The sequence below is a fragment of the Danio aesculapii genome, chromosome 5 (assembly GCF_903798145.1).
Source record: "Danio aesculapii chromosome 5, fDanAes4.1, whole genome shotgun sequence".
In the NCBI taxonomy this organism is placed as follows: Eukaryota; Metazoa; Chordata; class Actinopteri; order Cypriniformes; family Danionidae; genus Danio; species Danio aesculapii.
Genome location: NC_079439.1, coordinates 24904757 through 24929982, shown reverse-complemented (window position 1 = coordinate 24929982; position 25226 = coordinate 24904757). Strand labels below are relative to the sequence as shown.

General features: G+C 36.0%; 1 protein-coding gene across 1 annotated transcript in view; it reads left to right on the top strand.

Moving 5' to 3' along the window:
- Positions 1–25226, top strand: part of tbc1d8b (TBC1 domain family member 8B) — a 46200-nt gene that overhangs the window by 7990 nt on the left and 12984 nt on the right. The window contains 10 exon segments of the mRNA XM_056457688.1: positions 7675–7785; positions 7872–7990; positions 11180–11402; positions 14555–14795; positions 14875–15082; positions 17238–17615; positions 18295–18445; positions 18985–19199; positions 21607–21724; positions 24901–25186. Of these exon segments, the coding sequence (XP_056313663.1) occupies positions 7675–7785; positions 7872–7990; positions 11180–11402; positions 14555–14795; positions 14875–15082; positions 17238–17615; positions 18295–18445; positions 18985–19199; positions 21607–21724; positions 24901–25186 (2050 nt within the window).

The following is a 25226-nucleotide window of genomic DNA, read 5'->3' as shown; positions in this document are numbered from 1 at the left end:
TATCTATTTTTTTTTTTTTTGTGATTTACAGCGAACCTCTTCAAGACAGTACTTTCTGTATGAAATTTAGACTTGAAAGAAACTAGTTTATGAATACCTCCTCATGTAGAGGTGAATAAGTTGACAAGCTGAATTAAACTTGCTCAAACGCTGTTGCTGTCAAACATCGTTTACTTAACTTAGTCAGTTTAATGATGAAGGGATTGACCGACTATTTTACAATGCTCTCTTGTAAAAGTGTTTTATTTAGATGTATTTGTGGCTGTTGTATTTTGAAGTTTATTTCGATACATGGAAAATGGATGTAGTTAGTATTATAAAATGCATTTCAATGTGATGCGGTGGCGCAGTATACTGTAGCCTCACAGCAAGTAGGTTGCTGGTTCGAGCCTTGGCTGGGTCAGTTGGTATTTCTGTGTGGAGTTTGCATGTTCTCTCCTCGTTCCTGTGGGTTTTCTCTGGCTGCTCCGGTTTCTCCCACAAGTCCAAAGACATGCAGAACAGGTGAATTAGGTAGGCTAAATTGTCCATAGTATGGGTGTTTCCTAGTGATAGGTTGCAGCTGGAAGGGCATCCGCTGCGTAAAACATATGCTGGATAAGTTGGCAGTTCATCCTTCTGTGGTGACCCCTGGTTAATAAAGGGACTAAGCCGAAAAGAAAATGAATGAATTTCAATGTATTTTTTCCCATCCCTGCTCCTCCTGCTTGCGTGGGTTTCCTCCGGGTGCAAAGACATGCTGTATAGGTAAATTGGGTAAGCTAAATTGTCTGTGTGAAGTGCTGGGCTTCAGCTGAAAGGGCATCCGTTGTGTAAAACGTTCTGAATGAGTTGGCGATTCATTCACCTGTGGTAAACCCAAATTACTAAAGGGACTAAGCTGAAAAGAAAATGAATATCGAAAAAATTGCCCTTTAGCCTATTTATATAACTATTACAAATATGTACATGTTATTAAACAATGTATTATATTTGATGTAAAATAAATGTATATTTTCACACAATTCTCAGTTAAGGATTCAATAACTATAATAATTTGCAAAAAAAAAACTTTTTATAAAATCATCCTTGGAGAATTAAGTTCTACATTTAGATGGTGCTTTGTGGCCACCTATTGTTGTAATGTAATTTCTACAGATTTATTCAGTCATAATTTTGAGTTATTAAATCATAATTTCTGCTTTTTATCTTGTAATTTTGATCCAGTTAATCATAATTTGGGTTTTTCTTACCTCATTTGTTTACACACAAGAATATTTTGTCTTGGTGATTGGAGCTTCCAGTAGAGTAACAAAAAGTACATAGTGCAAAGTTCTGTAAACAATAAATATATATTACAAGCATGAATGTATAACACAAAATTATTAAGAAATACAGTAATTTTATAAAATGTTTGTTCTACAATATGTGCATTATTTGCAGACATAAACCTCACCAAGATAGGCTACTCTGCATTAAATCATTTATGTGTTTAGTAATTAATGACCTGTTACATGTAGTATGAGAATGCACAATCTGCCGCCACTTCATCTGACAAAACTTCAATTACTGTCTGGTTCGGATCAGCCACCAAATCAGACATAAGAAGACTGCAGCGGACTGTCAGGATAGCGGAGAGGATTATTGCTGTGCACCCGTCCAACCTTCAGATCTCTACACATCTTTATCTCTATAGATCTTTATTATTAGATCAGTTGTTACCTGTTTATTTTTATGGTCATACATATACACAACCCTTACTGTTTATGATTTTTGTAACCAAAATGTTTTATTGTTTATTTTATATCCACTTATGTCATTCTGTGTCCTTGTGTTGATTTGTATGTATCCTGTGCTCCTGAAAAAACACACAAAACATTTCTAGTGTGATTGCCCACACTTGTCAAATAAAGCTCATACTGATTTCTCTGGACACATTTTCAAAGAAATCTCAGCAGCTGAATGACAAGAATTATAATGTCCCCGGCCATCAAACATAACATTGCAGAAGATGTTTGGCCTTTCATTATACAAAATATCTACTACAGTTCATTGACTCCAAAACATTTATTGTGATTTAAGTGAAATGACATTATACATTTTAAAATGAGCAGGTTGGAGAAATTATTAAAGGATAGTGCTTTAAAAATGACACTAGTTAAAAAAAAACGCGTTAACACGTAAATTGCGTGTTAACACGTAAATCACGTGTTAACACGTACCTACGTGTTAACGCGTAATTGCGTGTTAACGCGTAAATTACGTGTTAACACGTAATAACGTATAAACGCGTTTGTTGCAGACGTTTTGGCCCCAATGGCCTTCCATATACTTGGGTAGATGGGCTTCATCTCCTCTTTGACAGGAGTTGTTGCGTCACGGCGTGACGTCAGGTTGTTTAGGTTTTCAGGTGGATTCGGCGTGTTCGTTGGCAGATCCTATCCTGATCCTATCTCTTCAAAGTCGGTCTGAAGGGAAGGCTGTATTGATTGGCGATGTGGCTTGAGAGTATTTTAGGAGTAAAGGGCAACATGATTGTTGTAGGTTTGATGCTATTTTAAGCCAATTTACAGTGTTATTTCAATATGTTTTAAACGTTGAAAACGTAAATAGGTTATCAAAGAATTACAGAGCGACTAATTACTGCTTTTTTCATTAAATAAATGTACTAAATCTACTGTTATTATGTGACACCTAATTGTAAATAATGGTTTGTTCGGATGGTAATGGTTTTCCTTGAAGAGTAGCATATATAAGTGAGTTGTGCTGTGCTCCTAAAATGTTACATTTTATTCAAATTGTTTGCTTAAAACCAACTATTGTACAAACTTACAATTTAAAATACATGCTTTTTAAACACACACACACACAAATTAAAAAGTTAAATAGTCCTGAAAACAGTCACACTGACTGACTTACTGCATATTAGCTTTACAAATAAAGAGGGTTGAACCAACTGACCTGCAGCATTTAATGCAGGGGTGCCCAAACGTTTTAGTCTGAAGAGCCAAAAACTAAATATTGAGACCCATGGGTCAATGGAAAATATACAACACTAAATTACATTAAAGTTTCCAGGTAAAGGTAATGTAATGTGTATTTCTTTTGAATGGGCTCACGTAACCCCACCCTAGCCTAACCTACCCGTCAAAGTGATTTCACTAGCTCCATTGAGTGCATTGTGACATGAGGGCCGATGGAGGCAATTTGGCCAGGACACTGCTACACTCCTACTCTTTACGAGAAGTACCATGGGATTTTTAATGACCACAGAGAGTCAGGACCTCGGTTTATCGTCTCATGTGAAAGACGACGCTCACTGACAGTATAGTGTCCCCTTTACTATACTGGGGCATTAGGACTCACACAGACCGCAGGTTAAGCGCCCCCTGCTGGCCTCACTAACACCACTTCCATTAGTAACCTAGTTTTCCTAAGTGCTCTCCCATCCAGGTCCTGACCAGGCTCAGCCCTGCTTAGCTTCAGTGAATAACTGGTCTTGGGCTGCAGGGTGATATGGCTGTGGGGTAATTTAGGTTATTTCCTAACTTATTTGATAATATTTAAATATAAACTGAAAGCATTACTTTAACCCATATAAACTCCTTATACACTTTTATTTTTATAACTTATTACAATAAAATCATAAATAATCACAATTATTGCACAGTGGAGTTCTATGCTGTATACGTTAGTCAAACAGAATCTGTTTTTGCCTTCATTTGCTCCCTGATATCTCTGGGTTGTCCTCTATCTGTCGGGTGACAGTATGTACATTCCAAAAAAAATCTGATTCATTTAATTTGCATTAGCTTTTTGTAGTTTAGCAATAAAACAAACAAACAAAAAGTTACATTAAATTAGAAATGACAGTCTCTATACCATCCCCATCATTGCCCCTCTCTTCTCAGATGGGATGATGGGCCAAAGGTTAGCATTGGCCAACTTTGGCCTGCGGGCCCTAGTTTGAGCATCTCTGATTTAATGCATTAGAATTATTGGTATTGGCCCAGTGGGAATTGCCCGCAGTCAACGGCAAATAGTTATAACTGAATTCAACTGCTTTAATGTAAGATTTGCTTGAAATTGTATTGCATGAATCACTGTGTATCCAGATGGGATTTGACTTGTCTTAATAAATAAAATTAACTCTTTATTATTAAATGGTTCGTTAGTAATACATGTTGTAATGTCATGATGTCGCAGCGCAGAGGAGTGTATGGCCAGAGTTATTGTTGAGCTGATTATGGGTTTTACTCTAATAATTAGTGACTATTTTCTTCCTTTGGAGTTCATCACCATGGCAACCTTTGCTTCATGGCTGAGGGCCGTAACACACCAGCGTCTTTCAGAAGCAGTGTGTGCAGGCAGTGCAAAAGGACAGATTTCAATGACTAACACTGAAATATTTTTCCATGCCGATGCCTTGGAGACCCTGAAAGAAGTAATTGAAGTGTGTGCGTGTGCGTGTGTGTGCGTGTGCGTGTGTGCGTGTGTGCGTGTGTGTGTGTGTGTGTGTGTGTAACATGATCTCTTAGAAATCATTGATATTTTCTCATTAGGAGTTCAAGAAATATTTCTATAAATAATTTTAATGTTAGTAATGTTGTTAACAGCTGCTTTTTGTGCCGTTTTTGATGAATAGTTTTAATGAACCACATTTTTTAAAAATTAAAGTAAACTTGGTTCTGTAAAAGAATGACAAGGTTAGTTATTTTAATTAAAAAAACAGAATCATACAGTGCTCAGCATAAATGAGTGCATCCCCGTTTGAAAATTAATATTTTTATCCATTTCTCAGTGAATATAGCCAATGTATTTTGGTGCATTAAAGCAAAACTGTTTCATTAAAGAGTTATGTCCACTAAAATAAAAGTTTGTTCATCTAACAGCATCATTAGGAATAGAAAAAATATGTTTAAATTAAAACGAGTTATTGCAGACATAAATAACAACCTACAAAATGTCTACTAAGTTTGATACTTTTAATGTTTCTCATAATTTTCTCATGAATATTTCTGCCCAACATATTAATTTGGTTGTACTTATTATTGCACAATGATGTTAATTTTTGTACATATTAGTTCCAGTTTTGGCTTTAGTACTAATGTCATGTAGCATAAACAATATATAAACAATACAGGTATGTGCCAAAAATTTGAATATCAAGGGAAAGTCCATTTATTTCAATAATTTGTTTCAAAAAGTGAAACTTGTATGTTATATTAGTTCACTACATGCAAAGTGAAATATTTCAAGCCTTTATTTGTTTCAATTTTAAAGATTATGGATAAAGATGAAAAAACTCAAATCCAGTATTTCACAAAATTAGAATATCATGACAAAGTTCAACATTGTTGTCTCCCTGTATCTCAGTCTAGTCCGCTAATTAATGCAATGCCTTGAAATTGTCTGAGTCTGGTTTAGTAGGTTTCAGAATGAAGGGAAAGACTGCTGACTTTCAGTTGTGCAGAAGACCATCATTGGAACCCCCCATAAGGGGGAAAAGTCTCAAAAGGCAATTGCAAAAGAAATGGATGCTCACAGAGTGAGGTATCTAAGTATATTAATAGTGTTAAGAGGAAGAGAAAATGTGGCTGGAAAAGGTGCACAAATATGACATACAGATTTCTACATAACATGGGCTACAGCTGTAGAACTCCATGTGTCAAGCCACTCCTGAACCAAAAACAACGATAGAAGCGTCTGTGCTGGGCTAAAGAGAAAAAAGTACTGGTCTGTTGGCCAGTGGTCCCAAGTTCTTATTTCAGATGAAAGCAAATATTGTATTTTATTTAGAAATCGAGATCCCAGAGTCTGTAGAAAGAGTGGAGAGACACAAAAGTCAAGCTGCTTAAAGTCTAGTGTGAAGTTTCTACACTCAGTGATGGTTTGTAGAACCATGTCATGTGCTGGAGTGGGTCCATTGTCTTTTTTCAAGTCCACAGTCAATGTAGCGCTATACCAGGACGTTTTAGAGCACTTCATGCTTCCTGTTGCCAACAAGCTTTTAGGAGATGATGATTTTATTTCCTAGCAGGACTTGAGACCTGCACACAGTGCCAAAGCTACCTGTACTTGGTTTAAGGACCATGGTATACCTGTTCTTAATTCGCCAGGAAACTCACCTGACCCTAACCTCATTGAAAATCTATGGGCTATTGTGTAGCGGGAAGATGAGGGAACAGAGACCCCGAAATGAAGGCGAGCTGAAAGACAATATCAATGCAAGTTGGGCTACCATAACACCTCAACTGTGTCAAAGGCTGATCGCCTCCATGCCATGCCACCTTGATGCTGTAATCAATGCAAAAGTAGGCCCAACAAAGTACTGAGGACATAATACAGTACATTAACACAATTTTCAAAAGGCCAACTTATGTTTAAGATCCTTTTTTATTGGCTTGAAATATATTGAACTAATATAACACATGAGTTTCACTTTTTGAAACAAATTATTGGAATAAATAGACTTTCCCTCGATATTCTAATTTTTGGCACATACCTGTATTGTAAAGCAACCTATAGAAATTATTAATTTAAAAGAGAGATCTCTGTACTCATTTATGCTGAGCACTTCACAGTGTTTCCTCTAGGATTTTTTCCAGCTGTGGCGGCAGGCCTTTTTTACACAGATCTGCCAATTACCATGTTGTGAGCACAGTATTAAAAGATCGCATTCGCATTTATGTAATAGCCCTACGAGCATGCAAATCTCTTTGTTTGCACACCGATTTCCTCTGCTTGTGCACAAAACTTCTTGCACGCCCCCTCAAATAAATGCTGCTCAAGTGCATTTTCTTGTGCGCTCTCAAATAAACGCTGCTGAAGTGCGATTTAGTTTATTTATGTAACAAGTATGTCTCCAACATTTCTAAGATTTGCTAGAAATATTTATGAATGTCTCCAATAGACCTGCAGAGCGGTATTAATGCGTCCTGAAGTAAAGTGAAACGGAGAGACGGCTATACGTCGTGTTTGCTGGCCTCTCGCATCACGCACCTGTCAGTCTGTCAGTCAGCCAGTCAGTCAGTCAGTCAGTCAGTCAGCACGTAACCAGGTAAGGGTTAAACAAATAACGCGAAGCACTACAATGGTTACTGAAAAGTTTGCGCTGTTATATTTCACTTACCTTTTAATACGTTTTAGTGCGATTATCACCCGCTATTAAAAAAAAAAAAAAAAAAAAAACACGACTGAAAGTTTTGAATGAGAAGCTGTTATGTAGCGGTGGCGGGATCAATTTTGGCGTGGCGCCCCGCCATGGAAGAATGAACGTAGCGGAAACCATGCTGTATGTTTTACTCTTAGCATCTTCATATTAATGGCAAATCCTGTGAACCAATAATAACAAGACTCTTTATTTTGACCAGGGCTGCATGTAAAAAAAAGTGCGCCCTTTGGTCAATTTAATTTTTCCTTCCTAAATTAAATTTATAATAGTTTTAAACTATATTAATGTCAGTAGTGCATCGACACAAATCACTATGATGCTCACAGTGACCCAAGTACCTGTTACTCTTCACTGTCATATTCCATTAAAAGTGAAAGCCCCTAAAATATTATATTGTTGCAATTATTAATTTTATAATAGGTATTTTACTGTCTAAAAATATAGAATTTTAACGAATTGTCACAAAATGTTGATCTCATGGAGATGTTTTAATAATATGTTTTCCGTCATTTTAATTTTAGGCTTGCTGGTCGGAACCTTGGACACAGTTCTTGACTCCACAGCCAAAGTGGCCCCGTTTCGCATTTTACACCAGACACCCGACTCTCAGGTGTACTGGACTATCGCCTGTGGTGAGAGATGCGCTTCACATCTGTTAATGTGTATAAGAGGGCTCCGACTATAAATCATGATATAATGAATGTGTGTGTTTGTGTAGGAGCATCTATAGAGGAGATCTCGCAGCACTGGGACTGGCTGCAGCAGAACATCGTCAGAACTCTCTCTGTGTTCGACTCTGGGGAAGACATCACCAGTTTTGTTCAGGGGAAGATAAGGGTGAGATGGTTATTTTGCTCCCAAATACCTTTAAAGTCCTCCTGAAATCAAAATAGATTTTTGAGGAGGTATTTGTATCAATATGTTCATCTTACGGTCATCTTCTTAATCTAGCGTGTATTAAAACAATGACTTCTAAATTCACATTTAGATTATTTAGGCATTCAAAGCTTACAGCTAATTACTCAAGTCAAGTTGAGCTTTACTGTCATTCCGCTACATGTGTGGACATACAGTGGAAGGAAATGCTGTCTCGCAGGAGCACGGTGCTACATAAATAAACAGAATCATAAATATGAACACAACACTTAATGTTAGAGCTATTTTAAACCTATAGATAACTAACATACTGGAGTATCAATCTAATTATACTAACTATACAGACAGACTATGCGAGTACTTTTACATGAATTGACACCATTTGAGGACGAACGGATGACATTTTAAAAACATGAAAGCCTCTTTAGGACCCGGAGTAGCTGCTGCATCTGATCGCCGCACCAACATCTTGGATCATTACGCCATTAAAGTACACATGAAATCAAAACTCCCCATATGATTTTGTTAGCTCACGTTGATAGTTTTGTGGTGAACGATTCATCTGTGCATGTCATTAAGAAAAAAAATATTTGCCCTAGTAATTTTTAGTTGAAATCTGAAAATTCACTTCCTGTTTGTATTCAATTCTGATTACGTCTGTCTGAGGCAGTGACGTGCGTAAGGTTTGTGGCTGGGGAGGCATGACTCTTTCAGGGTTATATTTACAAATATATGCACCCAATATATTTGCCAACAACCGATTGTATTTCATACATTATATCAGCTAGGCTTGGGCGGTATCCAAATTTTGATACCGTCAAACCTCCTCCCTATTTTACCTCGGTATCCGGTATTACCGTGCATAATAAAAAAATTATGATGTAAGGCGCAGACAGCTTCACCAAACTGTTTGCTTGTGCCTAAACCATTCAGAAACTGAATACCGTATATGTGATGTTAGGTTCACGGTCACCTGTTTGTCTTGTTCGTAATAGAGATCTGCGCGGAACACTCTCTCTCATTCACACATACACACACACACACACATGCATAGACCGCACCAAGCCAGCGACGCACAGCATCACGCTCTCTCTCTCATTCACATACACACACACACACACACACACACACACGCACACACACACACACACATAGACCACACCAAACAAGCGACACACAGCATCACGCTCTCTCTCATTCACACATATACACACACACACACACACACACACACACACACACACACACACACACACACATAAACAGCTCGCTTGGGAGCGATATTTTTAGACCGCCTGATCCCATTCAAATTACACCAGAGTTACCGACCGCTCCCGCGCTTTATTCGGAAATTAATTCCTGCACCACAAGAAATATGGTCTGGTCCTGCGGCTCCCGCGGTACAGCAGCGGGAATGTAGACCTCTAGTTTTTATTTACCACGTCTCCCTTCTCATTCGGTCGAAACCCGAAATACTGCCAAACCGCAGAGGTTGTGTTCTTTTTCGAGACCAGGTCACTTGGTGCGTAACTCTCCATCTTACCTCACCTCTATCTCTCCTCCACACTGTCCTGTGATGACAATAACGCATACGCATTTTAAGGCATTAAATAAATAATATTTAATACTTGTCTCCTATATAAGTGCATTGTTTTTTATGACGGTATAACTGTGCTGAAACTGATTATTTTTAGATCCCGTGATATACCATATTACCGTATTACCGCCCAAGATTAATATCAGTGTTCGGTTTATGCACATGGCAGGTACAAATGGGGCCAAGGAAGAATGTAAAATGTATAGCTATTCAGTATGCCTTCCAAAAACACCAACGTGGACGCGACAGACAGCCTATCTCAAGCGACACAGCTTCACGGCGGATGCTTTCTCTCTCTCTTTCTCTCTCACTCACACACACACACACAGGATTTGCACTTAAATTTACTTGTAAATGAAGTTTTGAAATGACTTGAATTACTTTGAAATGATGTAGTTTTCTCCTGTCCCATCCTTCGAAGCAAGTAACACTAAATAAGTGATAGACATACATGACATACATTACCTATCATATGCAAAGTGAGGACGTATAATAAAAAATGTCTACAATGCATAAAATATTTTAATAAAGCATTACATTGGTAGCATACACAGAGTAAGCAAAAAGCACGCACTTAACAGTGCAGGGGATTGCGCAATCTGGTGTGAGGCACAGCTCTGGCTGCCTCACCTCGCTTCCTACGCTGTAATTGAACAGGAAATGCGCGAAACACATCGATTTTAATTATTGAAATGATTAAAATCATTTGAATCATACAGAAATTGCACTTATAGCACAGATCAGGACAAATATTTATTTTATCATTAGTATGCATTTCATGATGGCAACTGAGGATGATGACAGGTGAGGCACTGCCTCCCCTGACCGCACGTTCCTGGTCTGAGGTATATCTGAAGTAAACCTACAACTGTCAATTTTGATAGTGCTATGAAAACGAATAACTCTTGTTACAAATACAACTTCTAATAATAACTCTCCCAAAACCCTTTTCACGGTCTTTCTGAATGAAATGTCTACTTTACTACATTCCGATCAGCTCGCAGTAGAAAAAAGCCACGCCCTCAGATTTCTTGTTTACTCTTCTGTTTCTCTATGAACTGCATCACAAATACGAAAAAAAAAATGGTTGCAGCTTTTAGTTTATGCACACTTTAAGAATCAATTTATTTTATGACATCACCGTGCACTTCATCTTCTCATCAGATCTTTTGACTAATCAAATGCTCTCCAGTATCTGAATCATCCAACCCCCTACAAGTTGCTGCTGAAATCAGTCATCCTTATTCATTCATTCATTTAGATCGCAAACTATCAGATCATATTTGAATTCTACAATCAGTGCTGCATTTTGAAGCAGAGGAATGGTTCGATGTTCTTAGCATTGCTATTTTAGACTGTCGTGACTCAGATGCACTTTAGCTCATTGACTCTAACTGGGAGAACTGTGATAGAAATAAATTGCTACTGGCTTTTGTTTTTAAAAAGGGGAGGGGCTTTTCTGTGCCCCGCCCTGCCTTCATGTTTCAGTTTAAATTCTGTCAACCAAGGAGGTCTTTAAACATATTTTTTGTTGGTATGTTGTGTTTGCGTAGGGTCTGATAGCAGAGGAAGGCACATCTGCAGGTGATGAGGAGGATCCTGAGCGCTTCCGGGAGGCAGTGCTGCGCTTTGAACGCCTGTTCGGTTTGCCACAGAGAGAAAAGCTTGTGACATATTTCTCATGCAGCTACTGGAGAGGACGGGTGCCGAACCAGGGCTGGATCTACCTCAGCACCAACTTCCTGTGTTTTTACTCCTATATGCTTGGAAATGAAGGTTGGAAACATACTTGCATTCTAACACGTGTTGCTGCAAATTAATTAACTTTTTAAGCTGGTTGGGATGTCAGTAACAGTTAACAAAAGCATTGTTGGTATCAAAAATAGAATTATATTTTGCTCACATATATTATAATGCTTTAATCAGGTTGCTATTATGGGTATAGCAGTACACAAAAATGACGGTGTAGTGCATACCTTGATTCTAATGGATTCTCATCTTTTTTTTTTATTAAACACTGATTTACTGAACAAATTGTGGCTGTGTTTTCAAATTAAATAAGTAATAATTTAAACAAATTTTTGAAAATCTCAGATACTATTTTAAACTTTGAAACTCTGTTGCTTTTTAAAGCTATTACATCTTTCAATTAACACCAGAACCCAAGCTACTCAATTCCTATTTCTCTTTAAATTTAGGGCTCTATTTTAATAGTCTAGGTGCAAAGTCTAAAGCGCATGGCGTAAAGCATTAAGGTTGTGTCCGAATCCACTTTTGCTATTTTAAGAATGGAAAAATATGCTCTGTGCCCTGTAGGCTTGGGCGGTAAAATGGTAATATTGTATACCTCGGGATCTAAACATAGCAACGGTGTCAGTTTCAATACCATCATAAAAACAATGCACTTATAAAGGAGACAAGTATTAAATATTATTTATTTAATGCCTTAAAATGCGTGGTGTGGAGGAGAGAGAGAGAGAGAGGTGAGGTAAGATGGCAAGTCGCGCACCAAGTGACCTGGTCTCGAAAAAGAACACAACCTCTGCAGTTCGGCAGTATTTCGGGTTTCGGCAGAATGAGAAAGGAGATGTGGTAAATACAAACTAGAGGTCTGCATTCCCGCTGCTGTACCGTGGGAGCCTCGAGACCCAACCATATTTTTTGCGGTGCGGGAATAAATTTCCGAATAAAGCGCTCCCGAGAGAGCGAGCACGCGCATCCGTGTGTGTGTGTGTGTGTGTGTTAATGAGAGAGAGTGTCAGCGCAGATTTCGAATACGAACAAGACAAACAGGTGACCGTGAACCTAAGATCGAATATACGGTATTCAGTTTCTGAATGGTTTAGGCACAAGCCAACAGTTTGGTGACGCTGTCTGAGCCTTACATCATAAATTTTTTTTATTATGCACGGTAATACCGGATACCGAGGTAAAATAGGGAGGAGATTTGACGGTATCAAAAATTTGGATACCACCCAAGCCTAGCGCCCTGGTGCATGGTCTAACAGGGTGGTGCTTATTCTCCTAATGAGTTATGGGTGGGTTTTAAGCATAACGTGCATTAAACCAATTAGATACTCATCTCCCATTCCCTTTAAGAGTCAGTTGTGTCGCGTCATGGCGTATTTGTATTCACATTGCAAATGAATAGATGAACAATAATAATGACGTGTGGTTAAAAAGTTATATCTTAACACATGTCATGTTCTTATGCCCCATATGGTGATGCATGCGTCTCCAAAATCCGACAATTCAATTCAGTTCATCTTTATTTCTTTAGTGTTCATCTATATTTCTTTATTTTACAATGTAGATTGTGTCAAAGCAGCTTCACATAGAAGATTATAGTAAATTGAAACGGTGTCAGTTCAGTGTTCAGTGTTGAAGTTCAGTTTAGCTCAGTTCAGTGTGGTTTAATATTCACTGCTGAGAGTTCAAACGCTGAAGAGCAAATCCATCGATGCGTAGCTCCACAGGTCCCAAACCATGCAAGCCAGCGGCGACAGATCTAAAACAAATCAAATCTAAGACAAATCTAAACTCGTTTTTATTAAAACAAATATGAATATGCATATAATAAATAATACTGCTAATAATAATAACTTTAGAATAAAAGTGCAAATTGTCATGAATAAACTGAAAAAAGCCCCCCAGACATGAAGAAGGCATGGCGGTAGTGTGTTTTAATATTTACGTAGTGTATAATATTGTAATTCTTTATTCTTTTTCAGATGTAAAGATATTTGTTTATTGATGTACATACTGTGTGTATTAAGCACATTAAGCATCTGCGTGGGCTAACTAACACGGTCCGCACTGGAATTTAGACCAGCTTTTATTTGGTCAACGGCGCGGTTTATTTTAGTTCTTCAAAATAACAACACGCCAACAATGCTCCTTAATTCAATTCAATTCAATTCACCTTTATTTGTATAGCGCTTATACAATGTAGATTGTGTCAAAGCAGCTTCACATAAAAGGTTATAGTAAATAGTAAATAGTAACAGTGTAATTCAGTTTGTAGTGTTTAAGTTCAGTTCAGTTTAGCTCAGTTCAGTGTGGTTTAATAATCACTACTGAGAGTCCAAATATTGAAGAGCAGATCCAACGATGCGCAGCTCTATAGATCCTTAACACACCTCTCTTATAGACCGGTACACCCACGAGTCCTCAAAGTAGCGTAAATTTATTTGCTATTTAAATAACGTGGCGCAAAACATGAAAATTATTGCTGCGCTGGTTTGAACATAGCAACAAAACAAGCCAAACACATCCTGCACCTTATTGCGCCAGGTGTATGATAGGGCCCATAATCATTAATAACTCTGAACTAAAGAAAATGGTATGCAAATATATAAGCTGTACATTTTGACACAAAATTAAAAAAAAATTTTTGCATTAGCGTCTACATAAACATCTCCAGATTCTTCAGTAATTAAAATAATGTTCACTGTGGCTTTCATTACTTGTTTTCATGTCAGATTTATTTAAACAGACTTAAAATAATTAAGAATATTAAGAGAAAACCCTTCTTACAAGCTGTGGGAACAAAGCAACTTTCCTAAAAAAAATAATTTCTTTAAATGTAGCTGTTTTAGTAGCTGAAACACTGATTGAGTGATTACATGAGACATGAGAAGGTCATTTATAATTATCTGGTACTGTAAAAAAAGAGTAAAGAAGCAGGGATAATCATGTTGACTCACACACCAATGATGTTTGACCTGTGTTTACACAGTGATCCAATAAAGAACACAAAAACATTCATTTATTGATTGAATTTCTAAATATAATGAATATTATTGGTAACCTATTCAGATAGAATTAATTGTTACCAATTACTCCTTGCTCTTTTTTTAATGCTTTCTCATGTTACAGTTGCCATCAGCCAGACTTTGACTTCTCATATTTATTTATTTTTTGCTTAGTGAAACTGGTGTATCCGTGGGATGAAGTGAGTCGTCTGGAACGCACGTCGAGTGTTTTATTGGCAGAGAGTATCCGTGTGCGAGTGCGTGGAGAGGATCATTTCTTCTCGATGCTTCTGAGGCTGCAACAGACATACCTGATCATGCAGCAGCTGGCCGACTACGCCATTGTCCGCTTCTTCGATAAAGAAACATTTCATGCTGAACATCCACTAGCCAACCCCCTTCACATCACACAGAGGTGCATTACTTTTATTCCTCAAAATGTTAGCCTTGTCTTCTATGCTGAACAATGTCTGACTCTGCTGTGATCTTTGCAGGGCTTTGGAAATACATGCGAGGAATCAGTCTTTCCGATCGTTTTTCCGGTTGCCGCAGGAGGAGAACCTTTGTGAAGTGTATGAGAGTTTCCTCTGGGTGCCGTTTAGTCACGTCAACACTCTTGGAAAAATCTGTGTCTCGGAAAACTATCTGTGCTTTGCAAGCCAGGATGGGTCTCAGTGCCATCTCATAATACCTCTTTGGGAGGTTTGTATACTGCTTGTTTTTTTGTGCCAAATAAGAAGCACTGCATTAAATTATATTTTTCCACACCATGTCTTTAAAATATGGAAATTTATGAAATGTATGGAAAATATTAAATTTTACCCCAGTATTTTCACTGAAATTTCTGCAGAAATTAGAAATCGCCTGCGTTTAAATGGTCTTTTGTGTCTTCTTACTCTTTAACAGTCAAATGGACGCTTAAGTTTATTTAATGGATTATATTTGAATTACATTACAACACCGATGCTGTAAAAGGAACCTTATGAAATTGAAAATAGTCACCTAAAGCTTTCACTGGATGTTCTTCATTGGCTGAAAAACATTAGCTGTGCATAGAGCCCATTCCCACCCTCCACTTCAAAGCTATTTGAGTGTCTGTTCATTGTCGGAAACAAAAGATATTTTGAAGAATGTTGGAAAACTATCAGCCATTGTTTTTTTCTTGTGGATGTCAGTGGCTGCTTTTTTCCAACATTATTTTGCTTGGAGGTCATCAGAAGAAAGTTGAAAGTTTTGGAACAATAGAGTGTGAGCAAATGTTCATTTTTGGGTGAACTATCCCTTTAAGTACACTTTGTAATGATGTCAAATCAAGTTTTACTTAAAGTGCATTTCTTATTTGTTTAGTATTTTTTGGTGTGTTTTAAAGAAGTTTTGTTTACATCTTATTTTAAGGTGTCCATGTTACAGTGTAACTGTTCATTTAACTACTACATAATAGTAAGTAAAGTACATGTACTTAATATACAGTAAGGTTTGTTTATGGGTTAGGCATAGGGTTAGTTGCATGTAATTATCCATAAGTATGTCCACATGGAATCTGTGCGCGCAGAAATACGCAGATTTCCACAGATTTTTAACCCATCATTTATTTACTTGTGTAAATGGCTATTTTACAAGTATAATTATTTACTTGTATAAATGTGTGTCAATTTATATATATTAAGTTTTTTAATTAATTTCACAAATTTTATTCTGATATAATAGTTGTAATATTAAAATGTCCATAAGATTTATTTACAATACAGTTTGTAAACTAATATTTTCTGTGGTTTAGTGTATATATATATATATATATATATATATATATATATATATATATATATATATATATATATATATATATATATATATATATATATATATATATATATATATATATATATTAAATGAGAGACTTGCTTTGTTTAACAAATAAGTGGATCTAATTTGATTTGCGTTATAAACATTAAATGAAAGTTAAAAATGTATAATATGGCCCTATCCATAAGTAATTGTAATTTCTATAGTAAATACACAGGATATGTGTAACAAGGACAGCTTTAAATGAAGTGTTGCAAAAGTTTTTGATGTATTGACTAATATACTAAAATATTATTATTGGTATTATTTTATTATTATTATTATTTTTTTTTATTTATTTTTTTTTTTACTGTAGTGCATTATTTGATATGAGTAATTAGAAATATACTTCAATACATGACCTATAACCTGTAATAGATGAGACAAAAACTATATTTTAGTTTACTGTAAATTATGGCTGCACAATATATGGTTTTAGCATCAATATCCCAATGTGTGCATCCGCAATAGTCACATCACAACATCTCCAATGTTGAATTGGCTTTATTTTTGACCACAAACCGCAGTTTAGAGCATGGAGTCATTAGAGATTTTTATCATATCAGAGCAAAGGTTTATCTTTTGCATATGTTTTTAAGGCTTGTGACTGTATGAGCAAATCAAGACAGTTTAAAGCATTCAGGTATAAGGAATTTAAAACTTTAATAAAAATATATTATTTAATTAGTTATACAATGTATGCAGTGGTATTTTACTTTGGATTTTTGAATTTTTGTACCTACATTGTTACCAAACAGTTCTATTTAAGTCATTCTATTCATATCGCAACCGATATCGCAGAAAAACAAAACTTCACAATGTCAGAGTTTTCCAATACCATGTTGCCCTACTTTAAAAGCTTGTCAAGTACATACGCCAATACACTTCAACTGTACTTCAAAGACATTATTACATATATATAATTATGAAATTACACACAAAATTGTTCTTTGACCGACTAGAGGGTAAAAAGAATTTAATTTGTGTAATGTATGGCATTACTGTTTACCTACAGGTGTACAGTGTGGAGCTTCCAGACCGCAGTAGTCGAGCTCTGACTGTGTGCCTTCGAGGCAAGAGAGCTTTGCGTTTCTCTGAGGTTCGGGATTTTGAGCGACTTGCTGCCACCATCCGCAGAAAGTGTGGGACATTGGGGAGCCCTCAGCACTGCATCACTAATCCGGTAATTCATTTAAACCCCAGCTTTAAAAAAAAAACTATTTGTTTTAATATTAATATTTAGTATTTAATATTATTTTGTAATAATTGTGTTTTTTTTTCTCTCTCTGAGGATGAGGAAGGTGTGATGGTGGGACAAAGTCAAGCTGTCAGCACTGAAGCTCTAATGAACGTCTTTCATCCACATGATGCTGAAAACCTTGACCCCAAAATGGTACCATTAACCTGATTTTAATATTTAATATTGGTGTAATAATAAAAATGTTGAAGTAAGAACTAAATGTGATGTACACTACTACTAAAAGGATTAGAATCAACATGATTGGTTAAAAAAATAATTTTTTAAACTTGGTTACCATTCTTCTTTTTTATAGCTTAAATTTTTATATTAAAAATCATAACATTGTCAAACAATTTCATAACATTGTCAATACATTGTGAAACAGGTTAAGACAACTTGTTTACATTTTTAAACTGAATAAAAATACAACAATAACGACAAAAAAAATTATATATAAATATATAAATTATATATAAATAATTGTTAATATTAATATATATTTTTTGTTAGTTAGGTGGGATTAGGCATGTAGAATTAAATCATGCATAATGTGCTTTTTTAAGTAATAATAAACAGCCAATATCTTTATAACAGGCAGGTAATAACCCACTAGTTATAAGATAAACTAAAGTGTAAACAAGAAAATATTACTTGAATTGAGCAAGGACACATTATTAGAAGTTACAGTTAACACATTTATAATGTTACAATACATTGCTCTTGCAAAAAAATTTAATGTTTTTTTTTAACCTGTTCATGAACCTTTCATCAACAAGTTTTATAAAGAAAATGCATCTTGCCATTGCTGATATTGTATCATTGTGATTGGCAGCTGAAGGAGCGAATGAAGGAGCAGTCGTGGCAGATCCACTTTGCTGAATATGGGCGTGGAACTGGAATGTTTTGCACCAAAAAAACACGTGACCTCATTGTGCGAGGAGTTCCAGAGACTCTCAGAGGAGAACTGTGGATGCTCTTCTCAGGTGTGTGTTTATTGCTGTGGTTGTGTACGTGTGTGTGATATGAAAATTAATAGCCTTCTCCTGAAATTTTAATTATTTTTAAAATGTTTCCCAAGTGCTGTTTTTAGACATAATAATTTAAATAAATAATTCTTGATAACTAATTTCTTTTGTCTTTGTCATGATGACAGTACATAAGATTTTTCTTGTTATTTTCCAAGACTCTTGTATTCAGCTTAAAGTGCGATTCGAAGGCTTAACTAGGTTAGTTTAACTAGGCAAGTTAGGTTAATCAGGCAAGTAAGTCACTGGAAACAATTTATAGAGGCAAAAAATATACATATATAAATTTTAGCAGTTTTTATATTCTTTTAAGTGATTTCTATAAATGAGCTAAACTAAAAGAAATAAGAATTTCTCAAGGAAAAAACGGAAATACTGTGAAAATACTGTAAAATACTTGCTTTGTTTAGCGATACTTTCACAGGAGTGCTGATAATTTAGTCTTCAACTGTAGGTGTGGGCCACGGTTCACAGATGTCTATTGGCTTATGTTATAGGCGCAGTACATGACATGATCTCTCACCCCGGGTATTACGGGCGGCTGCTGGAGGATTGTATGGGAAGCAGCTCACTCGCGTGTGATGAGATTGAGAGAGATCTGCATCGCTCTCTCCCAGAACACCCAGCATTCCAGAGCGACACGGGAATATCAGCTCTTCGCCGCGTCCTCACTGCCTATGCTCACCGCAACCCCAAAATCGGCTACTGCCAGGTACAAACACACATATAATTTACTCCTTCTGACAGTCCCAAATATGATATCATGACCAGAGATTCAAGTATGGGTTGATCTAGTGTTTATGAGGTTTATGGAATAAAATTTAATAATATTCACTTAGGGCTGGGCAATTAATCGGAAAGTAATCGAAATCAACATTTAGAACCTATAATCAATCAAATTTTTCCAGGTCAATTTTTTTCAATTACGTTCCTCACCGCGTGTGGAGTCGCGTGACTCCATAATCATTGTTAGCACAAAGTGTGTGTTTCCCAAGTAATGCACCCTTCATTCATAAATCTCTTGCTTGTAATGTAAGCATATTTACTCTGCAAAACTTGTTAAATGAATAAATAAATAAATAAAATAATCGTTCATGAATCAAAATCGAGTTAAAAGGTTCAATTAATCGAGATTTTAATTGTAGGCTAAATCGCCCAGTCCTATATTCACTTTTAGTTTAAGTGTCTGGCTGTAGGTTTTAGGTGAAGCAGACTTTCTGAAGCATGACGAACACAGCATGCAGTAGTGGCAAAAAGTAATAACAGAATGGGACTTTTATACAACATTGTGAAAATTGTGCTTTTAATGAACCTACAAGTTCAATTATACCATGCAAATATGAGATTAAACTTAGTTAAGTTTTAATAAAAAAGGCAAAATTTTACAGTGCCAAATTATTGCATAGAAAAACAAAAGCTCACAATAAGCACAAAGTATACACAATGACTGCAGTTTAATCAGGTATTAATATTTTGTTGTTTCTCTATTTGATCAGCAGCTGTTCTCCTGCACATTTTTCAATATGCATCTTTATTGCGTCATCACAAAGGGAGCAACTGAAGCACAGTGCACAGACATGTTATGAACTCTCTGAACACAACTTCAGCTTATATTAGTTACCGTTCACCTTTACTGAAAAGTAGCTAAAGCCAGTTTTATATTTTATACAGATTTATTTTTGGCATTTTTGCACTTATTATGTTATGACAGTAGATATGAAGAGTTCAGATGTAAAATGCCACAAAATTTCCACTAAAATGAGCATTTTTATCAGACTCCTGTGTGTAAGTTCAGTGATATCACTTTTATGGCAAAGAATAAGTGTTTTTTTTTTGTGGTCTTTAAACTGGAATATCTCAACATTAACAAAGGAGGCTGAGAAAAATTATTGTTTTCGATAGATGTTTTAGACGGCATTTAGAGGTATTTGCACTAAACTCTTCATATATTGACAGGAAGTGAAGTTAGAGAGAGAGAGTGGGGGTGGGATCGGGGAAGATCCATTAGCTGGGACTCTAACTTGGGACACCGCACTGTATCAGTGCACTAACCACTAGTTTATCTGCACCAATGCCAGCTTGTAATTTTTAAGGTGACATCATGTGCTAATTAGCATATATTCGGGATTTCAGGCCTGTACATTAGTTTAATTTTTATACAGTCTGTTCACGTTTTTAGATACACAATTTCACAGTTTCAGAAAAGGTGCCGATTAATGCTATAAGGTAACTTTCATTCTGTATCACTATACATTATACATATCACCAAACACATAACGTATAGACAATAGCTGTGCTGTGATTTTAGCTCTATTCATTTGTATCTGTAAATTTATTTTATATTGATTCAGATATTTAAAGGGATAGTTCACACGGAAATGAATATTTACTTGTTATTTTCTCACCCTCTAGTAGTTCCATACTTTATTTTATTTTGTTCTTTAACACAAAAGAAAATGCTTTGTAGAATTTGTAGATATTTAGCCAACATTCTTAGTAGGAAAAACAAACACTATGGAAGTCAGTGGTTACAGGCTTTCCTCTTTCTTCAGTATATCTCCCTCTGTGTTCAACAGAAGAAAGAAAATCTAAGAGGTTTGGAATGAGTAAATCATGACAGCAAAACATGATAGGAAGTACATGAAATATGAAAGATTGTTGATCGAGCACTCTGTGAATGCAAAGTCGAAGCATGGAAATTATGCAAAGTAAAATCTGTTTATTTAAGGGATCTGTTGACCATGTAGAATAAAAAGACATTATTCAATCATTCATTCATTCATTTTTCTTTTCGGCTTAGTCCCTTTATTAATCAGAGGTCGCCACCACGGAATGAACCGCCAACTTATCCAGCATATGTTTTACGCAGCGGATGCCCTTTCAGTTGCTACCCATCACTGGCAAACACCCATACACTCACATTCACACACATACACTACGGACAATTTAGCCTACCCAATTCACCTTTAGCGCATGTCTTTGGACTTGTGGGGGAACCCGGAGCACCCGGAGGAAACCCACGTGAACATGGGGAAAGCATGCACACTCCACACAGAAATACCAACTGACTAATATGTCTCTGTTTCTCTGTATGTGTGTGTGTGTGTGTGTGTGTGCAGGCGATGAATATCCTGACATCAGTGTTGCTGCTGTATGCTAAAGAAGAGGAGGCCTTCTGGCTACTGGTGGCCGTGTGTGAAAGGATGCTCCCGGACTACTTCAATCGCAGAATTATCGGTATGTGAAGGCTGCTTATGCATTGCTCATACCTGGGAGCGGAAAATAAATCATCCTAATAATCTCGCATCCTGTCATTGTAACACACTACCAACAGTTATGTAATTATACGCCCTTACAACTGAAGTGGGTAATAATTTCTGAGCTCTGTTAAGCCACACACTGTAATTATCAAAGTATTTTCCTGTTAAACACTCTTTTAGAGTTAATATGGAGCATTCAAATCTGAATATTTAATCTTAAGGTTTTTTTTTTTAAATGTACACTGTTTTGAGATTGTTAGCTTGTTGTTTGTGTTCGTTTTTTTTATTTATTTTTTTTAATAAAGCTCACATTATTGAGTTTCAGTCACTTTCTAAAATCAAATTAACTTGGCTTAAAAGTTCAAGATATGTTATATTATGTGAATTTTATGCTGAGCTGTGGTAAATTAAATTTTTGGTCGTAGCTGGTAATCAATATTTCATTCAAATTTAAAGCCAAGCACATTTAAAACGGCAGATAAAATACTGCTTCATTCCACTAAACTTCTAAAAGTCATTAAATTCACTGTTAGATTAGATAGATTACAGATTTACTGATTAGATGTGCTAGAAACACTGCATGCTGACGACATCTGCTGGTTACAGTCATGTACTGTAAATGCAACAAGAACTAAAAACAAATTGACACTGATGTAGGTTTAGAATATATGCTGCTGATCTGGACATAAATATAATTGCTGTTATACTTGGCTTTCATTATTGTTCTTGGAGGAAGCTTCATATTTAAAGAGCCATGAAACCCCATTCTTTCAGTTCAAGTCTACCTCAGAATTTAAAAAAAAAATTCTTCATGATGGGCGTGGCCAGCAGAGCAGGAGAAAAAAAGGGTAGCGAACAACTGTCAGTTGGCTCACAAACTGTGAGGAGATGCATGATTTTAGAGTTTACAAAGTTAAAATGCAAAGAAATAAACAGTAATTTAATGTCCTGCTGCATATGTGATTCGAAATTTCATATACATATAACCATATTTTGTTATATCATTATAAAGATACCCATGTTTATATAAACACTATAAATGAGGAGGACTTCTCTCCTCCTGAATCCCCGGGTCTGAATGCAGACACAGTGGAGCAGTGCAGCAGGTCTCTTGCTCTGACTAATGATACTGTATGTCAACTCAATTGATAAAAGACAAAGTCCACCATTCTCCAATTCTCGTACCGCTCTCCTGACAAAAATGCTTGCTGCTAATCAACAACTTTGCTGTATTGGCCCTGACAGCATCACAGGGAAAAACGTGCAACAAACCCCATGGATCATGGAAACAAACACATACGACCCTTCATGAACAGCTGAATACTGTGTGCTGTGCGCGGATGCGCTCTCACAGCTTTGCAGGTCTGCCTTGCCTTCGGAAAGTATGTCCTGTCATGAATAATTAAGAAGCAGGCTCTTCTTATCGGATAAGAAAACTCAGTCTATGAATAATAATATAAAAACTGACAAGTCATCACTGGATAGGCAGATATCGCTACATCACCGGTTTTGACCTGCCCCAATAATGAATTTAAACCCGGAAGATGAAATAAGCTGACAAAAGATCAAAATTATCCTGTTTTTCCCACAATTAAAGCTGACAGGTGCTAACATTGTCTTAACTGATGCACAACACAAATCTGTTAAAATGTCAAAGTACTCCAGGGTGTCTTGAACCTTTAAAGCCACCGTTTGTTACTTTTGATCCTCGTGTGGTTAACGCATGATTTTTATCACATACAAAGGAAATTTGCATATTTTGTCCCTTTTTATTTCTTTTTATATTTAGACAATAAAAAATACCTTGGCTGCATGTGTTTATTGTTTCGCAACACAACAGCATCACAGTGAGTGAAAATTAGTTTTAATGAGAAAGAATGAGTTTTAATTGCATAAAAAGTGAGTTAATTTGCAAATTGTTTCTAATAATGGTCTTTAGAAAATTATGGTGGGCGAAAAATTATATTTATTTATTCACATCACAGTAGCTAGAGCCCATTTTCTGAACCAAATTCTCAATTGTCTAAACCCATATTTTTCAAATAAATATCTCTTTCTGCCAAATCTCAAGTAGTTGACACATAGTATATACAGTCAAGGCCAAAATCATTCATAACTGTAGGGTATGAATATTTTTGTCTTGACTGTGTGTGTGTATATATATATATATATATATATATATATATATATATATATATATATATATATATATATATATATATGTATATGTATATATATATATATATATATATGTATATGTATATATATATATATATATATATATATATATATGTATATGTATATGTATATATATATATATATATATATATATATGCAGTTGAAGTCAGAATTATTAGCCCCCCTGAACTATTAGCCCCCTTGTTTATTTTTTTCCCCAATTTCCAATTTCTGTTGTGTTAAAAGATGTTTTCAACACATTTCTAAACATAATAGTTTTAATAACTCATTTCTAATAACTGATTTATTTTATCTTTGCCATGATGACAGTAAGTAATATTAGATATTTTTCAAGACACTTCTATACAGCTTAAAGTCACGTTTTAAAGGCTTGACTAGGTTAACTAGGTAGGTTAGGTTAATTAGGCAAGTTATTGTATAGCAAAGGTTTGTTCCGTAGACTACCAGAAAAATATCTAGCTTAAAGGGGCTAATAATTTTGACCTTAAAATGCTTTTTAAAAAATTAAAAACTGCTTTTATTCTAGCCGAAATAAAACAAATAAGACTTTCTCCAGAAGAAAAAATATTATCAGACATGTGAAAATGTCCTTGCTTTGTTAAACACCGTTTGGGAAATATTTAAAAAAGAAAAAGAAAAAATCAAAGGGGGCTAATAATTCTGACTTCAACTGTATGTATATATGTATATTTCATGCAACAGTAGATGCAAACATTTTAAAAACACACAAGAAACATTGCTTAATTATTATCAACAAAATCTTAGAATAGTTTGGGAATTATTTTTGTGAGTAGCATACAGTACTAATTTGTATTTTTCAGTTCATAAAAGTCATGAACAGCCTTCAGAAATATGCAGGAACACCATCTCTCATAGCCTGGTTGAGCTGATTTTTGCCTGGGGCAGTTTGCCGAATCTGTCAGTAATAGTCAAAATGCTATCTATGTTTTGCAGGTGCTCTGGTGGACCAGGCCGTATTTGAGGAGCTGATCCGTGAACATCTCACCCAGCTGACTGAACACATGACAGACCTGTCCTTCTTCTCGTCTGTGTCTTTATCGTGGTTTCTGACCCTCTTCATCAGTGTGCTGCCAATAGAGAGCGCTGTGAACGTGGTCGACTGTTTCTTCTATGATGGAATCAAAGCCATCCTGCAGCTGGGCCTCGCTGTCCTCGACTACAACATGGACAATCTGCTCTGCTGCAATGACGACGCAGAAGCCGTCACCGTCCTTAACAGGTGAAGAATGGTGTCATTTTAAAACTTGTGCATCTTTATG